The 19,254-nt window shown below is 34.5% G+C and overlaps 1 protein-coding gene across 4 annotated transcripts in view; it reads left to right on the forward strand.

Moving 5' to 3' along the window:
* The window catches only part of MANBA (mannosidase beta), an 89,164-nt gene that overhangs the window by 44,332 nt on the left and 25,578 nt on the right, over positions 1-19,254 (forward strand). For all 4 annotated transcript variants that reach the window (XM_023531389.1, XM_011361511.2, XM_023531390.1 and 1 more), the window contains 5 exons: positions 243-394; positions 1,936-2,053; positions 3,345-3,431; positions 8,868-9,035; positions 18,353-18,571. In XM_023531389.1, the coding sequence (XP_023387157.1) occupies positions 243-394; positions 1,936-2,053; positions 3,345-3,431; positions 8,868-9,035; positions 18,353-18,571 (744 nt within the window). The remainder of the gene's footprint in view (positions 1-242; positions 395-1,935; positions 2,054-3,344; positions 3,432-8,867; positions 9,036-18,352; positions 18,572-19,254) is intronic.

The raw sequence follows: 19,254 nt of genomic DNA on the forward strand, positions 1-19,254 counted from the left end.
ACAATATATTTTAGTCTTAAATGGCTTCTATATTTTTTTAAAAGAACGAAGATATCTGGCAAAAATTGTTATATGTATTTTTTCTGAAATGTGCACTTTCATTCTCAGTGCTTCATAGCAAATAGGAAATTAACATTAAAGTGTGTTTATGTAAATTGTACAATTTGCTTTTTTTTTTTTAAAAAAAATCTCTTGCTTATGTTTTCAATTTGATTTTCAGTATTTAATTCTGTTCATAATAGGTTTATTTTAGGACAGTGGAACTGATAGAAGAGCCCATACAAGGGTCTCCTGGTCTGAGTTTCTACTTCAAAATTAATGGATTTCCCATATTTCTGAAAGGATCAAATTGGATCCCAGCAGACTCGTTCCAGGATCGAGTAACCTCTGATGTGTAAGTTATCATCTTTCTTCTTCCTTTATTAACAGTCCCACAAAGCTTAAGAGTTACTCATTTTTACTTTCTTTAGTTCCAGTGGAAGGAACCAAGGTGTAATATGGAATTCTAAGATGATGGAAATTTTAGAATGGAAAGGATTTTTAAATCATATATTCCATTCTCATGAGCTGTAGATAGTCTTACAGCTTAACTATTTGAGACTGCTGAAACTATCCAAATTTTAAAAGACAATTATATCTTTTCTCTGGAGGAATAAGAAAATGACTAATGCACATTTTGGATAGTTAGTTCCTGAAGAATAAAAGATGACTAAAGTTGTTTTTTCCCTTAGTTTTTCTAAGTATACCTTAGATATTTTTGCGCATGCTTTTAAAAAAAATGGAAACTGCTATTTACCTCTTCATGCTAAGATATTTGCATAGTCCTTTACTTTTACCTTAATAAAAAGAACTAAAAAAACTTTAAAATTCTAGATCTAGAAAAAAATTTCAAGTGTTTTTCTGAAGGTTTGAGAATAATACTTTGATAGAAGGTAGTATTTCTGATTGGGTTTGTAAATTACTACCTTGGTGATTGTGAAGATAAACTTTGTGAAGTATAGACACATCTAACTTACTTACAAAAGTATAAATATGCATTGTATATATTATTTGATGTTTAAAATGTAGCTGTGGTTGGTAACTAAACTCTAATTTTGCCAAAACTTGTAGTAGTAATTTCGTTTTGATTCAAAATGTATATATTGTTTTGAATTTCTTATGAAAGTGAAATTATTCTTCAGACATAGACACGGATAATTTGTTGTCTCTCTTCCTTTTAAATGCTGTTTTCTCCAGGCTGGTTTTGGTGGTGGCTGTTCAGCACAGCTGGGCCAATTAGTGAACCCACCTGTGGGTGCTTTTGCTGAGAGCACGATGCTCTGGGTCCCCGGCCAGCCTGTTACTGGTCTTTTCTGTTCCTTTCTGCGCACTGCTCTAGAGATGGAAGATATGTGTTCTCAAAGTGGCTGTAAAGTTTTAGACTTTCCTGAGAGTAATGTGAATAGGAATTGGAAAAACAAGAAGGAAATTTCCCAGAGAAAGAAGTACCGGACTGGAGTAATTGTAAAAAAGGAAATAAGAATAAGCTAGATATTAATATCAAACTTTGATTTTTGTCTTATAGTTCAAAATGATTATATAACAGTGCATACTTTTCAAGGTTTACGACTGTTTTTCTATAGGAATAACTTTAAGACAAAAGTTTAGTTTTAAAACCAGTATAATAATGTTGCTGAAAATTTAGAAAGCAGAGAAAAATATATCTCCCATAATTTTTCCAGGTTTGTTTATTTTATGTGGTTACAGTTAATGTGTATATAATTTTGTCTCACTTTCTTCACTTAACATTGTAGCCAAATCATCATAATTTTAAAATATGTTTTTCTAACAGAGGTTTGACATGTGTTTATCAGTGTGCTTTTTAAATCTTTTTTTTTTTTTTTTTAACATCCCCAAATTTTCAAATTAGCATTTGTTTTATAAACTTCTCTATAGGTTATGGCTCCTTTTGCAGTCTGTTGTGGATGCTAACATGAATACTCTCCGGGTGTGGGGAGGAGGAATTTATGAACAGGATGAATTCTATGAACTCTGTGATGAGCTAGGAATAATGGTGAGTAGTTGACAGCTTTTTATTTCTTGATATGTTACTATATCATCAGTTCGACCTCCAGTTTTCTGATTGGGTGATATTGCTCATTTCTTCTTTTTTTCAGAGCCAGTAATGATGCTTTATTTTTTTTGCAAAGAAATAAATGGCCTCTTGCAAACCCAGAGCTATAGTTTATAGCACTTAACATAATTATTTTTAAGTGATAGACATTCTCTCAATTAGTTATATTTAAGTATATATCTACATTTCCTTTGTAATTTTCTTTGTGATATGAGAGTATGCATAAAAAAGAAAATAAAATATTTAAAACTTTTAACTTTAAGGAGAGATAACAAGACCTAGAGAGAAGAAAAATAATAAAATTAAATAAAGAAAAAGTATGCTTAATATTATTAAGTACTCCCAACATGTTTTGTGTTGGTCAGGGTTAAGCGAAGGAAACAAATTCTTTTGGTTCTAGTATTATGGTTCTAAAATATAAAGTGATCCATAGGAGAGCAGTGATTATAATAATATTGATAATGCTGATGGTTGTGGTGATGTGACAATAGTCTATAATATTCATCGAGTGCCAGATATTGTTCTCAGTGCTCTGCATCTGTTATTTTATTTCATCTTCACGCCCATTCTGTGAGGTGGTTACTGTTGTTCTATATCCCCATTTTATGGGTAAGGAAACTGACATGTACAGAGATTAAATAACTAGACCACATCCCCACAGGGGGGCTGTGGTGGAATCAAGGTTCTGACTCAGGCCGACTGAGTCGGGGTCCATGCTCTTAACCTGACGGCCTCCCTAGGAATGAGCTTGTGTGGTTTCAGTGCTAAAATGTCCATGTAGCAATTTTTTTTGGCCATGAAAAGTTAATTCCTTTATAAACAACATATGTTTCTTAAGAGTCTGGTCCATCTCTCAATACTAAACTCTCGGTGAAAATTAGAGTGAATTAGAAGTGAGGAGGGACTGAGGAAAGCTTTTTGAATTCCATATTCCATTTAACATGCTCCCTATTTCCTTATTTGAATTCTCCTTTCTTCTCTTTCTTTTCTGCCTACCTAACATTTCTCTTCTCAGATTTCCCTACAGTTTTGTGCAGTTCTGGTAAGTTATGGGGTCCGTGAGTGCCTTTCCCAGTGCTCTGTGCATAGCAATGCTCAAATGATCATACTTATCAGGCTAACTTATTTTTCATTTGTGTGAGAGATAATCCCCACAGTTCAGAATGAAGCTTTTCTTTCTGTGTAATAGAATCTACGAAAGTAATTTATTGCCTTTTATTTGATTTGCTAGGTATGGCAGGATTTTATGTTTGCCTGTGCCCTTTATCCAACTGATGAGAGCTTCATGGATTCAGTGAGTGCAGAAGTTGCTTACCAGGTACGTTATCATTTCAAGAAAGAAAACGCTTAGATTTTAGTTTTGCCTTTTGTTAAATTACTCTTTGTTTCTATTTGTTCTCTTCACTAAATCCCATGAAAAATCATAGTCAGGTAATTGACTTCTAGGTGATTCCACCCAGTCTCATGGCTTTTAACACCACCTGTCAACTCTCAGATTTATCTCCAGTCTTAACTTCTCTGCTGAATTCCTGATTCTTATATCTTGTTGTCAACTTGGTGCTTCTGCTTAGAGGCTTAATAGGAATCCCAAATGTAGCATGCCTAAACCAAACTTATACGACATTCTCCAAACAGGCTTTTCCTCTCGTTTTCAGCAAATGGCAATGCCAGTCTTTGAATTTCTCAGGTCAAAAATTTAAAGTGATTCTTGACTCATTGATTTCTTTTGCATTCCACATATACATACTTATGTTTATATGTATAGATCAAAAATATAAGGAAGTTATTATATCCTAGCTCTGTCCACTGAAAAGGGCCAGAAACAATGAACAACCTAGTAATATTGAGCATCTTTATATTGAAATAATCTTTCCCATTAAGAGAAGGGCTTCTTAGAGAAACGGCTGATTCCGGGTCTGCGACAGGAAATATACTAGATCCTAGAGTATTTCGACACACAGATAATAAGAAAAGCTATCAAAGATATGTCAGAAGAACTTTGATGAGGCTCTGACCGATCAAAAGTGGGACAGTTTGAGATTCAATAAGGATAAGAATGTCAGTGGATTGAAATCCATTAAATGTGTTAAAATACATGAGTTCATAATTATAGTGTTTGTGGATGCGTATTTGCATGAAAAACTAAAAGAAATGCGAGGAAGTGATTACATATAACACTCGAGTTAGTGGTTATTTTGGAAGGTGGAAGGGACTTCTATTGGGAAGGGACACATGAGAGCTTCTAGGATGGTTGATAAAGTTTTCTTTTTTGGTTACAGAGTGATTATTGCCTTATAATAATTTACTATGCCATTATTTTCTTTATCTGTTTTGTTTTGTTTTGTTTTTTGTTTTTTTTAAAGCTTAGAAGGTAGAAATTGAATTGATTTTTTGCTCAAAGCCCTACAGATAAAGATCTTCGCCCTGCACTCGCCTGTCTCTGCCCACCTCTCCACTAGGGGAGATGGAGATCTCCCCCGGGCTGTATGCCCTGGAACTCCATCCCTTGTGGGCCGCCTCGCTCATTTTCTTCTGGCCTCTCTTACCTTGAACATGACTTTCTCTGGGGAAATCTTTGTAAATCTGTACCTCTAGATGAGGTCGTTTGCTCTTGTGACACATATCACACTTTCAATTTGTCGTTTAGGTTTTGTCACCCATGCAAGATTGTAATCTCCCTGAGGCCAGGGCTTGTTACCCTTGTATCTCCATTTTCTGGCTGGATTATTCATCAGGTAGATAGATGGTCGAATGAATGAATAACTTTCAAAGTTTTAATTTTAATTCTGTAAGTTGCAAACATTTCAATTTTATTTAAAATTTTCTTTCATACAAATAATTAAAATATGATATCTATGTACCTTCAACTCTTTTATGTATTATTAAAGAGGAGAACTTTTTATGTGGAATTTGTTAACATTTTAAAGTAAAGCTTCCCATAAAGTTCTAGGTCAGTTTGAAGGGTGTCACAGAATCACTGAAGCTTTTTGTTCTTTCAGTATTTGTACTTATGTTTTCATCAGCACCATAAACATGCCAGTCACCCTTGGTAGCAACCTTTACTAATTTGGGCATATATAGAGGCAAATAAAGGAAATACTGTTTATAAGCTCTGGTTTAGAAAAACGCAAGATGTTAATTTTTAAAAAAATGATATATATCTCTTTAATATATCCTTAATGCATCTCAATATCATGTATGAGTTATTTACCATCTAGAATGGAGACCAAAGTGAGAACATCAGCTGGGATCCATCACTATAATCATCCATTACAGTGAAAGAGAAGCTGTAAATACCAATGAGGTTATATTGCTAAAATAAGTTCCGAAAGAGTTTCTCTTGACCATTGATTCATTCTGTTGTGCACAAAAAATATTTAACTGCCCTCTCCATCTCTCAATACTAAACTCTCGGTGAAAATTAGAGTGAATTAGAAGTGAGGAGGGGCTGAGGAAAGCTTTTTGAATTCCATATTCCATTTAACATGCTCCCTATTTCCTTATTTGAATTCTCCTTTCTTCTCTTTCTTTTCTGCCTACCTAACATTTCTCTTCTCAGATTTCCCTACAGTTTTGTGCAGTTCTGGTAAGTTATGGGGTCCGTGAGTGCCTTTCCCAGTGCTCTGTGCATAGCAATGCTCAAATGATCATACTTATCAGGCTAACTTATTTTTCATTTGTGTGAGAGATAATCCCCACAGTTCAGAATGAAGCTTTTCTTTCTGTGTAATAGAATCTACGAAAGTACTTTATTGCCTTTTATTTGATTTGCTAGGTATGGCAGGATTTTATGTTTGCCTGTGCCCTTTATCCAACTGATGAGAGCTTCATGGATTCAGTGAGTGCAGAAGTTGCTTACCAGGTACGTTATCATTTCAAGAAAGAAAACGCTTAGATTTTAGTTTTGCCTTTTGTTAAATTACTCTTTGTTTCTATTTGTTCTCTTCACTAAATCCCATGAAAAATCATAGTCAGGTAATTGACTTCTAGGTGATTCCACCCAGTCTCATGGCTTTTAACACCACCTGTCAACTCTCAGATTTATCTCCAGTCTTAACTTCTCTGCTGAATTCCTGATTCTTATATCTTGTTGTCAACTTGGTGCTTCTGCTTAGAGGCTTAATAGGAATCCCAAATGTAGCATGCCTAAACCAAACTTATACGACATTCTCCAAACAGGCTTTTCCTCTCGTTTTCAGCAAATGGCAATGCCAGTCTTTGAATTTCTCAGGTCAAAAATTTAAAGTGATTCTTGACTCATTGATTTCTTTTGCATTCCACATATACATACTTATGTTTATATGTATAGATCAAAAATATAAGGAAGTTATTATATCCTAGCTCTGTCCACTGAAAAGGGCCAGAAACAATGAACAACCTAGTAATATTGAGCATCTTTATATTGAAATAATCTTTCCCATTAAGAGAAGGGCTTCTTAGAGAAACGGCTGATTCCGGGTCTGCGACAGGAAATATACTAGATCCTAGAGTATTTCGACACACAGATAATAAGAAAAGCTATCAAAGATATGTCAGAAGAACTTTGATGAGGCTCTGACCGATCAAAAGTGGGACAGTTTGAGATTCAATAAGGATAAGAATGTCAGTGGATTGAAATCCATTAAATGTGTTAAAATACATGAGTTCATAATTATAGTGTTTGTGGATGCGTATTTGCATGAAAAACTAAAAGAAATGCGAGGAAGTGATTACATATAACACTCGAGTTAGTGGTTATTTTGGAAGGTGGAAGGGACTTCTATTGGGAAGGGACACATGAGAGCTTCTAGGATGGTTGATAAAGTTTTCTTTTTTGGTTACAGAGTGATTATTGCCTTATAATAATTTACTATGCCATTATTTGTTTTCTTTATCTGTTTTGTTTTGTTTTGTTTTTTGTTTTTTTTTAAAGCTTAGAAGGTAGAAATTGAATTGATTTTTTGCTCAAAGCCCTACAGATAAAGATCTTCGCCCTGCACTTGCCTGTCTCTGCCCACCTCTCCACTAGGGGAGATGGTGATCTCCCCCGGGCTGTATGCCCTGGAACTCCATCCCTTGTGGGCCGCCTCGCTCATTTTCTTCTGGCCTCTCTTACCTTGAACATGACTTTCTCTGGGGAAATCTTTGTAAATCTGTACCTCTAGATGAGGTCGTTTGCTCTTGTGACACATATCACACTTTCAATTCGTCGTTTAGGTTTTGTCACCCATGCAAGATTGTAATCTCCCTGAGGCCAGGGCTTGTTACCCTTGTATCTCCATTTTCTGGCTGGATTATTCATCAGGTAGATAGATGGTCGAATGAATGAATAACTTTCAAAGTTTTAATTTTAATTCTGTAAGTTGCAAACATTTCAATTTTATTTAAAATTTTCTTTCATACAAATAATTAAAATATGATATCTATGTACCTTCAACTCTTTTATGTATTTTTAAAGAGGAGAACTTTTTATGTGGAATTTGTTAACATTTTAAAGTAAAGCTTCCCATAAAGTTCTAGGTCAGTTTGAAGGGTGTCACAGAATCACTGAAGCTTTTTGTTCTTTCAGTATTTGTACTTATGTTTTCATCAGCACCATAAACATGCCAGTCACCCTTGGTAGCAACCTTTACTAATTTGGGCATATATAGAGGCAAATAAAGGAAATACTGTTTATAAGCTCTGGTTTAGAAAAACGCAAGATGTTAATTTTTAAAAAAATGATATATATCTCTTTAATATATCCTTAATGCATCTCAATATCATGTATGAGTTATTTACCATCTAGAATGGAGACCAAAGTGAGAACATCAGCTGGGATCCATCACTATAATCATCCATTACAGTGAAAGAGAAGCTGTAAATACCAATGAGGTTATATTGCTAAAATAAGTTCCGAAAGAGTTTCTCTTGACCATTGATTCATTCTGTTGTGCACAAAAAATATTTAACTGCCCTCTCTACTAGGTACATCTCTCACTTCTCTGTGTGAGAAGAACTGGATCCTTTCACCTTTATGTAGGGCTGGCCCGCAGTGAGACTGATTCATGCAGACCTCAGTTCTTAAGGCTGGCAGGGTTTTCAATAGATTCTCTAAGTTCTTATTCACGTTTAGATGTATTCAGTAACTTATCCTTAGTTGATTTCTCAGGACGTGACACTGATAGTTTTTTCAGGAGACATCATCTTGATGCCCATCTTTTGTCCTTTAGAATATTCCCTACATTTGTCTTTAACTTTCAGGGTATCCCTGGTACTCACTTGCTTTGTAAAACCCTGTGCAGCTGTGCTTATGGTTTTTGACCTTGGTGGGGACTGTGTGGGAACTTTGATACCTCTTTCAGCCCCAGTGTTTGTTCTGCCTCATTTGTTCCCTCACACAAAGCTTCAACTTGCTCTTTGAAACTAAACCCTATAATATAATGTAATGTCCCCTGCTTTCTGTATTTCTTAGAACCTTATTGCGGCAAGTCAGATAATGATGAGGTTTATTTTTCTTGTTTATTAAGAGGGATTATATTTTCTTCAATTTTTATACAGCTGAATAGAGGAACCCTATCATATCGGTGTTTATATAATCTAGATAAAGAGAATCTCGGAGATTTCTTAAAATGTATTCCCACAGGTAAAGTTACTAGCCATTTTCTAATGGGTTTTCTGGCAAATAAAAATTTATGTGCAGAAATGCAGTGGCTATAATTTTATAAATAATTACAGCTCTGAGTTTTTTTATATTGAGTATTTGAAAATTATTTTATGTTTTCTTAAATTTTAGGTCGGGAGACTGAAATCTCATCCCTCCATCATCACGTGGAGTGGAAATAATGAAAATGAAGCAGCGCTGATGATGAATTGGTATAACATAGACGTCAGCCACCTGGATATCTACATCAAAGATTATGTGAGACTGTATGTGGAAAACATCCGAAAGATTGTTTTGGCAGTAAGCAATGGTTTTTAATGCATTAGAATTTAAGAATCTGTTTTAAAAATGAGTCAGTTTGAAAGTTAGTATAGTATATTTTTATGTCCTTTTTTTAGGGTGACCTTCAACAATATTTTAAGGCAGAGTAGCCCATTGTAAAACTGCAGCATGTGAAAGGATTCATGGGTTGTGGATTTCTTTAAGAATTAACGTATCAGTGGAACTCGCCACACACACATCAGTATTGTGCTTATAATTGCAGGTTGTCACAAATTCTTTGGAGCCCATCCATGGATCCCGAAAGGCTGAGAATCTTTACATTAGATGATTTATTGATATGCCCTTCTTTTCTGTTTTTCTTCTTTTTAAAAAATATATTGAGATAGTGAATCGTGTGAAATAATTTGCTAATGACAACCTGATCCTACTATAAGCTTTACATAGTTAAGAATGCTTTCTTTTTTTACTCTATGCTAGATTTGATTTGCTAATATTTTAGTTAGAATTAAAAATTCATATTCACAAGTGAAATTGGTCTGTGGTAAGAACACTAAATTTGTTTTTAAAAAAATGAGTAGAGTAGATGAAGCTCACAAAGAGAGAAGAGGGGACTATGGTAATAGGAGAATGGATATTAGGTCTCATAACATTTATAGTGAGCATGTAAAAATGCTATCTAAACATAATTATTGGCAAGACAGATTGGCCTATAGAGCCCGCTTGTAGCATTTGGCAGGTGTGTATGTGTTTGTGCTCACCTCAAAGAATGAATTAGGAAGCATTTAAAAAATGTCTAGGAATAATTTAAATAAAATAGATATTATCTGTTTTATTGAGACAAATTCACCCATGAAACAGTCTGGGTCCAGTGCCTTCTTTGGAGGGGCATGCATTTCACCCCCCACCCATATTTAATTTCGCTTATAGTTATTATCCCATTTGGGTTTACACCTTCTTTGGAACTATGGGTATTTATATTTTCTAGGAACATGTATTTCATTTAGAATTTAAGTTTCAGTGTAGGTAGATGTTTTTATTTAGACTAGATTATGTTAGCTGAGAGCAGCTATGCAGCTTGAGAGATGCCAGGATTGTCAGTGCAAGGAATGTTTGAGTGTGGAAGTCACTTCCCTTCCTCTGCATGTGTGTGTGTGTACTTTTGTTTGTGTGTGTGTCTATTGTGGATGTCTGCAGTTACTCCTGGAAGCAAATACCCCAGCCAGAGGATTTCCATAGACAGAGAGAAGAAGGGACACGGCTGACTCAGTTGTGCTATAGGTATTTCTTTTCTTCTTCTTCTTCTTTTTTTTTTTTTATAAGAGCGTGTTAAAGACTTTTTTTTTTTCCTTTTACTCCCTTTACTCATTCCATCCATCCCCCTGCCCCTACCCCTCACCTCTGGTAAGTATCAATCTGTTCTCTGTATCTATGAGCTTTTTTTTTTTTTAGATTCCATATATAAGTGGAAATCCTATGGTATTTGCCTTTTTCTGTCTGACTTATTTCAGTTAATGTAATGCCCACAAGGTCTATCCATGTTACAAATGGCAAGATTTTATTCCTTTTTATGGCTGAATAATATTTCGTCACATATATATATCACATTTTCTTTATTAATTTATTCTTTGATGGACATTTAGGTTGATTCCATATTTTGGCTATTGTAAATAAAATTGTAATGAACATAGAGGTGCATATATTTTTTTCAAGTTAGTGTTTTATTTTTTCGGGTAAATATCTAGAAGTGGGATTGCTGGATCATATGATAGTTTTATTTTTAATTTTGTGAGGTCATGCATACTGTTTTCCATAGTGGCTGTACCAATTTACATTCCTACCAACAGTGTACAAGGATTCCCTTTTCTCCACTTCCTTGCCAGCATTTCTTATCTCTTGTCTTTTTGAAAATAGCCATTCTAACAGGTGTGAGGCGAAATCTCATTGTGCTTTTGATTTGCATTTCTCCGATGATTACTATTGTTGAGCACCTTATCATCCAACTGTTGGCCATCTGTATGTCTTTTGAAAAATGTCTATTCAGATCTTCTGCCCAGTTTTTAATCAGATTGTTTATTTTGCTGTTGAGTTGTGTGATTTCTTTATATACTTTGGATATTAACCTCTTATCAGATACTTGATTTCTAAACATTTTCTCCTAATTGGTAGGTTGCTTTTTCATTTTGTTGATGGTTTCCTCTGCTGTGCAGAAGGTTTTTAGTTTGATGTACTCTCACATATTTTTGTTTTTGGTGTCAAATCTAAAAAATCATCGCCAATAGTGATGTCAAGAAACTTCCCACCTGTATTTTCTTCTAGGAGTATTATGATTTCAGGTCTTACAAGCCTTAAATCCATTTTGAGTTAATTTTTTGTGTACGGTCTATGGCAGTAGTCCAGTTTCATTTTTTGTGTGTGGCTGTCCAGTTTTCCAACACCATTTATTGAAGAAATCATCCTTTCCCCGTTGTATATTCTTGGCTTCTTTGTTGTAAAATAATTGACCATATATATGTGGGTTTATTCCTGGGTTCTCTATTTTGTTTCATTAATCTATATGTCTATTTTTATGTCAATACCGTACTGTGTTAATTATTATAGCTTTGTAATATAGTTTGAAGTCAGGGAGTATGATGTCTTCAGTTTTGTTCTTTCTCAAAATTTCTTTGGTTATTCAGGGTCTTTTGTGGTTCCATACAAATTTTTGGATTGTGCATTCTATCTCCCTGAAAAATATTATTGGAATTTTGAGAAGGATTGAAGTGAATCAGTAGATTGCTTTGGGTAGTATGATCTTTTTAACAATATTAATTCTTCTAGTTCACGAGTACGGAATATCTTTTCGTTTATTCATGTCTTCTATAATGTCTGTGTCAATGTCTTATAGTTTTTAGTACACAGGCTTTCACCTCCTTGATTAAATTCATTCCTAGATATTTTATTCTTTTTGATGCAAGTATAAATGGAATTGTTTTCTTAATTTCTCTTTCTGATGATAGTTCATTATTAGTGTATAGAAATGCAACAGGTGCCAGTATACTGACTTTGTATCCTGCAGCTTTACTGAATTTGTTTATTAGTTAGAACAGATTTTTGTGAAGTCTTTAGGGTTTTCTTTATTTAATTTCATGTTATTTACTTCTTCCTTTCCAATGTGATGTCTTTTATTTCTTTTCCTTGCCTATTTGCTTTGGCTAGGACTTCCGATACTATGTTGAATAAAGTGGTAAGAGTTGGCATCCTTGTCTTGTTTCTGATCTCAAAGGAAAAGCTTTGAGTTGTGCACTGTAGAGTATGATGTTAGCTATGGGCTTGTCATATATGGCCTTTATTATGTTGAGGTACATTCCTTCTACACTTACTTCGTTGAGTTTTTATCATAAATGGATGTTGAATTTTTTATCATCTTTTGAGATGATCATATGATTTTAATTCTTCATTTTGTTAATGTGATGTTAATTGATTTGTTAATTGATTTATCATGTTAATTGATTTGTGGATATTGAAACCCGTGCATCCCTGGAAAAATCCCAGTTGATCATGGTGTATGATCCTTTTAATGTATATTATTGATTTGGTTTGCTAACATTTTATTGATGATTTTATTTGAGATTTAGCTTGTTTCTTGAGGTAAGCATTTATCACTATGATATTCCTTCTTAGAACTTTTCTGCTGTATTCCATAAGTTTTGGTATGTTGTATTTCCATTTTTCTCAAGTTATTTTTTGATCTCTCTCTCTCTCTTTGTTGACTCACTGGCTGTTCAGTAGCCTATTGTTTAATTTCAACATATTTCTCCAGTTTTTTTCCTTGAAATTAATTTCTAATTTCATACCACTGAGGTCAGAAAAGAGGCTTGATATGATTTAAATCCTCTTAAATTTGTTAAGATTTGTCTTAGCATATGATCTGTCCTGGAGAATGTTCCATGTGCACTTGAGAATAATGTGCATTCTGTTGCTTTTGGTTGGAATGTTCTCTATATATTTGTTAAGTCCATCTTCTTTAATATGTTGTTTAAGGCCAATGTTTTCTTCTTGGTTTTCTATCTGGATCATCTATCTATTGATGTAACTGGGTGTTAAAATCCCCTACTATTATTGTATTGCTGTCTATTCTTCCTTTAGGTCTGTTGATATTTGCTTTGTATTTTTAATTGCTTCTATTTTAAATGCATAAATATTTGTAAATGTTACATTCTCTTGTTGGATCGACCCCTTTGTCATTAATGTCAAGGTAATGCCCTTGTTATCTCTTATTATAGTCTTGGTTTTAAAGTTTGTTTTGTCTGATATATAAGTATAAATATACCTACTTTATTTTGGATTCCATTTGCATGGAATATCTTTTTCTATCCCTTCAGTTTCAGTTTGTGTGGTATGCCACTTCTAAAATTTTGTAAGTAAATAATAAAGTAGAATTTGATATATATCATATGTGAATATGTTGGTATGTGATATAAGGGGAAATGGAGAGGAAAAAGGTGGTTCTCAAATTCATTTTAGGCGGTTCTCTTGCACTACTCCTTGTTTAATAGGCATACTATACTTGTATTTATTACATGCATACATAATATGTCTTAATACAAATTGGCCTTTTTTTGTAGAGAAAGAAGGCAGCATTTTTTTTGTTTTTCAAGTATTGCCTTCAAAATTTTACCTTTTTAAAAACTTATGTTTAACATGTGATGTAATAATCTGATTGTATTTACAGTTTTTATCTGTATTAGATGTTTTAAATATTTGGCTATATCTTGAAACAATTTGAAACAAGACATATTTAAAGGAACAGTATGTAATTTTGGTACCTAAATATGCCAAGTTGATGGCACTATTTTATTTGTGTGAAGAAATTTCAGTGAGAATTCATGAAAAACACAGGTTTAAGTTTTTAGCTTATCTGATATGCTAAGCCATGTGTCATGAATGAAGTTTTCTATTCACAAAATGCAATGGTTTAAGCTTTCTAGAACATTTCTTTTATAATCTTTTTACTCATGGTATTAATATTACATTTTTCATATTTGATGGGTTTAAGAAATGGATTTTAATATCTGAGGATTGTCATTTCATAGCTTAGTCATTAGGAGCTCATGACTCCAAGTCCACTACATGTCTATGTAATCTTAGGCAGGTTACTTGATCGCTGTTTTACCATTTATAAAATTGGGTTAGCGATAGCAACTGACTCTTAAGAGTTGTTATGTGGATCAAGTGAGATAATGGATGCAAGGTGTATTACACAGACTTTGGCACACGGTAGACTTTTAATTAATGCTAATCATTGTTATCATCATTTATTGGTTTCACTCGTCAAGATAGATCTTCGGAGTCTTACAAAGTTTAATCTCTGATTTAAACACTACATTATTGAACTTAAAAAATAATTATGTCCTATGTGCCACTTCTTCTCCACCTTTAAATAGAAATATGGTGCCTTTCTCATAAGGGATATATGTATTTTAAATTAATTTTCTGAGCAATAATTGATGTTTGCCAATTTCTTTAAAGATGGGCAGGATTAAGTATTATATAATCATACCATTGTTATTTGTATAAAAGCATAAAATATTTAAGGAAAAAGACTATAAATGAATCCATCCGTACAGTAATTGTAATCATTAGTTACCTATTGTACATCATGCTTTAAAAAATATTTTTTTAAATTTTCAATTATAGTTAACATTCAATATTATTAGTTTCAAGTATAACACCTTGCTTTTAAAAAGTAGTCATTCTCTTGGTCTATCTTATGGTGTCTCTTGGTCTGAATAAGCATTTAAGGTTTTGACCTAGAAGGAGGTCATTTTTTGATTTGAGACTAAAAATCAAGCCTCAAGAAGAAATGATACAGAAATGGAGAGAAATCATAGTGCATTATCAGGGGTGGATATTTTTAGGCAGAGACTCATTAGTAATTTTACTGACTGGCTCAGCTTATCAAATTGTTCAAGAATCTAGAGGAATGGAAGGAAATCAATCAAGCATTGTTGATTAAAACCAATTGACTGGCCTTCTCCAGTTTTACTTCAAAGCCATTATAACAGAATATCGTTTAAAATTTAAGGGTACTCACAACCTTACCATGCTTTTTAGTGTTTTAAAATGCAACCAACATCTGCTGAGTACCTATTACCAAGAGCAAAGCCTCATTCCCAATGCTGTGGGGAAATTGTTATCCTTATGGGGCTTATATTCTGCTCTCAGGGAAAAGCATGGGAAGAGTTACTAGTTCTACTGGGCAGAGTGAAAGAAGTGCTATCAAAAATGTAATTCTCAAATGGTGGGAAATATGTGGACGAACCATTACTTTTACAAAGAAGGATCTGAGAAAGCTTTCATGTAAAAGGTGACTTTCAAACCAAGCCTTAAAGGTGTAGTAGAATTTGAGACAAAAGATTGTTCAGTAGGTATTTTAGGCCATGCAAACAATGTGAATAAAGATAAAAAGACGTGGAAGTATGTGTTCGTATAGGAAGCAGCAAGCATAGCCTAGTGCTTGAAGCAAAGGACTCCTGGATTGGCATTGGAAAGTCAAATATAGAAAAGGTTGTTTAAAAACAAATCTTAAAAGGACTTCAAATCCTGTTATGGAGTTAGGCTTCATTCAGAAACAGTGAAAAATGGTGAATATTTTGGGTGAGAGGAAGAACTTTATCTGACCCATGTTCTGGAAGGTAACTTTGCTAGCAAAGAAGAAGGAAGATGAGAGAGTTTAGGCAAGGAAACCAGTTATGAAAACTTGGAATTCCAAGTTATTGAGAATATTAGATGCCAAGCATTGATATATTAATTATGATTCTTATTAATTAATATTATAATCTATTAATGATATAAGTGTTTTGTAGAATTTAATTTTTCCAACTACTCAGGAATGTAATAATATAACCTTATTTTAGAGATGAAGACATTGAAGGGTTAGAATGATAAATTGCTCAATAAATTGATCATAGGTAGTGGAGTCCAATGTAGTGAGGCTGGATGTGAGGTGGAAAAAAATATTTGAATTCAGAATGACTGAATGTGGGCAGTGAAAGAGAGAGGAAAAACTGAAGATGACTCTTACTTGGATACCCTTAATGAAGGTAGGAAGCACAAATAAGTTTGGGGTTAGTAAACAAAGAATTCTGCTTTGAAGAGTTGAATTTGAGATGTTGGCAGGACAAACCGGGCGGAAGTGTGGAGCTGGTTACTGAGAATAGAAGTGTGGAGGTGAAGTAGTCTGGTAGTAACTGGCGAAAGCAGAAGCCTTGGGAAAGGGTAGCGGTAAGGAGAGGCTGAGGAGAGAGCAGTATCCATCTGAGAAGGGGAGGCGAGCTGGAGAAGGAAGAATCAGAAAGGTCTGGGGAAACCAGAATATGAAAGAGTAGTGGACCAACCCCCAGGAGTGGAGAGAACATCAGAAATAGTGGATATAAATAGGTCACTTACTGCACACCAGAGAGGGAATAGTGTGGGGACTTTTTGTTTATTTGGTAAGTCGACGTCTGTGGGTAATTTTTGAAAAGCAACAAAAACAATTTCAGTTGAGTGGGCTGATCAGGAACTGAATGTCAGGGGCTGAGGAGTGAGTGGGTGGTAAAGAAATCTGGTGGACTGCAAGGGACCAAGGGAATTTTTTATTAGGATGAGGGGAGTTCTTAGGCTGAGGAAATAGGGCAATAGAGAGAGATTATTGATTTTTAAAGAGTGGAAGACAAGTTATTGGCTATAGTTCTAGGGTAAACTAAAACAATGACCAGAAGACAGATAGGCTGGCAAAGGATAGGAGTAAGGATTTTTTTTTTCTTTTGACAGAAGAGAAACAAGAAAAAATGGTTGAATATACCAAAAAAATTGAGACCTAATGGAGAAAAGTTGTGAAAATTATTTTCTGATAACCTATTTCTGAGGGATGCCTTCCTTACTGGCCTTCTATAATATGTTTTATATTTCCAAAGAGCCCTGTATTTTTCCTTTAAAACATTCATCATACTTGTCACACTTGTTCAGCATCTGGTTTCATCAGTAGATTTTGATCTGCTCTTTTAAGAGGTCAGTCGGATGTCTGTTCCCTGCTGAACCTCCAGTATATAGAGATTGCTGCATGCCTGGCACATAGTCAGTGCTCCAAAGAGATTTGATGTGTCAGTAGTTGACAACTTCATCAATTTTCTCTTTATGTATTGTTGCAGTGCTGCAAAATGCCTAACAAAATAAACACTTGACAAATATTTTCTAAATGAATGATTCTTCTCAGTGAAATAGGAAGTGAATTCATTTATTAAGATGATAACTAAATCATTTTAAGTTCTACCCATGCGTGAGGCACTATAATAAGCACTTATACGCTAGCTGCTATAACAAATAAACCACGGTGTTGCAGTGGTTTCCATAATAAAAGTTTCTTTCTTACTTGTTAACACTACAAAATGGCTGTTCCTGATGGATGGGCAGCTCTCCTCCTTTCAGAGACCTAAGTCCCTTCCATCTCCCAGTTTCATCATCTCCTAGGCTCTTACCTTCAAATGAGAGAAAAGGTTGAGAATGAGGCACCTGGTCCCACAGAGATGCTAAGAGACTAGAAAGCCACCTCCTAGGGAGAGCTCTGTATTATAGAAATGAAGACATGAATTTTGGTGGACACTCATCCACCTCTTCTACACATGAGTTCCTTACCATTTACAATAGCCCTATGAAAGAGGTACTTTTATCTCCATTTTACAGATAAGGCTACTGAGGCACAGACCTGTCTAAAAACAATAAGGTTCTGATTTGGGATTTAAACTTAGGTCCATCTGACTCAGTAGCCTCTATTGTTAATCACTAGACCAGTGTTTCTCAAGTGGAGACAATTTTATCCCCAAGGGACAAGGGGACATTTGGCAATGTCTGTTGATATATTTTATTTTTTGGGAGGCACTATCGGCATGTAGTGGGTAGAAGCCAGGAATGCTGCTAACCATCCTAGAATGCATAGGACACCCCAATCCCCAATATACACACACACAACAAAAAATTATCAGGTCCAAATTGTCAGCAGTGCCAGGGTTGAGATATTCTGCACTAGACTGTACACTACCCATGATGGTAGAAGGTAAGGTCGAGGCAAGATATGATTGAAAAAGATTAGGAACAGCTGCTGTGAGGAGTAAGCTAAATGTTAATTATGTAAAGGATTGTCAAATAGCAGAAAGGTGCTGGTGGTTGCTGAATGTGGAAGAAGGTAAATGGTTCTATTATTTTTCTATCAGCTACTTGGTATTTCTGGGACTTGATAGTATTTTTGAAAAAGTAAGTGATCTGTACTTTACTGGGTGAAAACATTAACCTTTAAACCATTTTATTTCTGAACTCAGGTGGACAAGACTCGTCCTTTTATTACATCCAGTCCTACAAATGGGCTCAAATCCATTAGAGAAGGCTGGCTCTCTCCCAACCCATATGACACGAATTTTGGTGATGTACATTTTTATGACTATGTCAGTGATTGTTGGGATTGGAAGACTTTCCCAAAAGCTCGATTTATTTCTGAATATGGATATCAGTCCTGGCCTTCCTTCAGTACATTAGAAAAGGTAAGCCATCTTTGATTTCCTAGTGATTCAGAGTAGTGGACTATGGGCATATGTCACTTCCTCAGCCATGGTTCAGAAAGTCTACTTCTCATCTAAATTAAAGTTTAGGAAGAAGATGATAGAAGATAACTTTTTTTCTTTAACCTTTGCGGAGCTAAACTTTTGCAGTCATCATTTTAGAGAATATAACTTTTTATATTGCTTTTAATTATGTTCCTTCAGGAGCATTTGAAAATTAAATAGGAACCAATGGTTGCTTAACCCTGACTTGTTATCACACGTGAAAGTAACTCTCACTGGCTATTTTCTGTACATCCTACAACTTTTTCTTTTTTTTAATCATTTACAGATATTCAGAACTGGATAGTTTGCTACAATGAGAGAAATGAATATGAAAATAAATCTTTGTCTAATGTTATCACATCATATCATTTCTTTTCTCTCCTCTTCCATTTCCTCTTCCTCTTCTTCCTCCTTTTTCTTTATTTTGGTATATATGATTTTCAGTATGGCATTCCACTTTCTCTGTTCCTGATGATTCAGTTTCATAGATGGATTCAGTTTCGGAGTTTCTGTTCTTTTTTAAACAACTTTAGTGAGACATAATTCATTGACCATCCAACATACCCATTTAATGTGTACAGTTTAATGGTTTTCAATATATTCCCAGAATTGTGAGCCTT

This window comes from Pteropus vampyrus, unplaced genomic scaffold (genome assembly GCF_000151845.1).
Source record: "Pteropus vampyrus isolate Shadow unplaced genomic scaffold, Pvam_2.0 Scaffold67, whole genome shotgun sequence".
Lineage (NCBI taxonomy): Eukaryota > Metazoa > Chordata > Mammalia > Chiroptera > Pteropodidae > Pteropus > Pteropus vampyrus.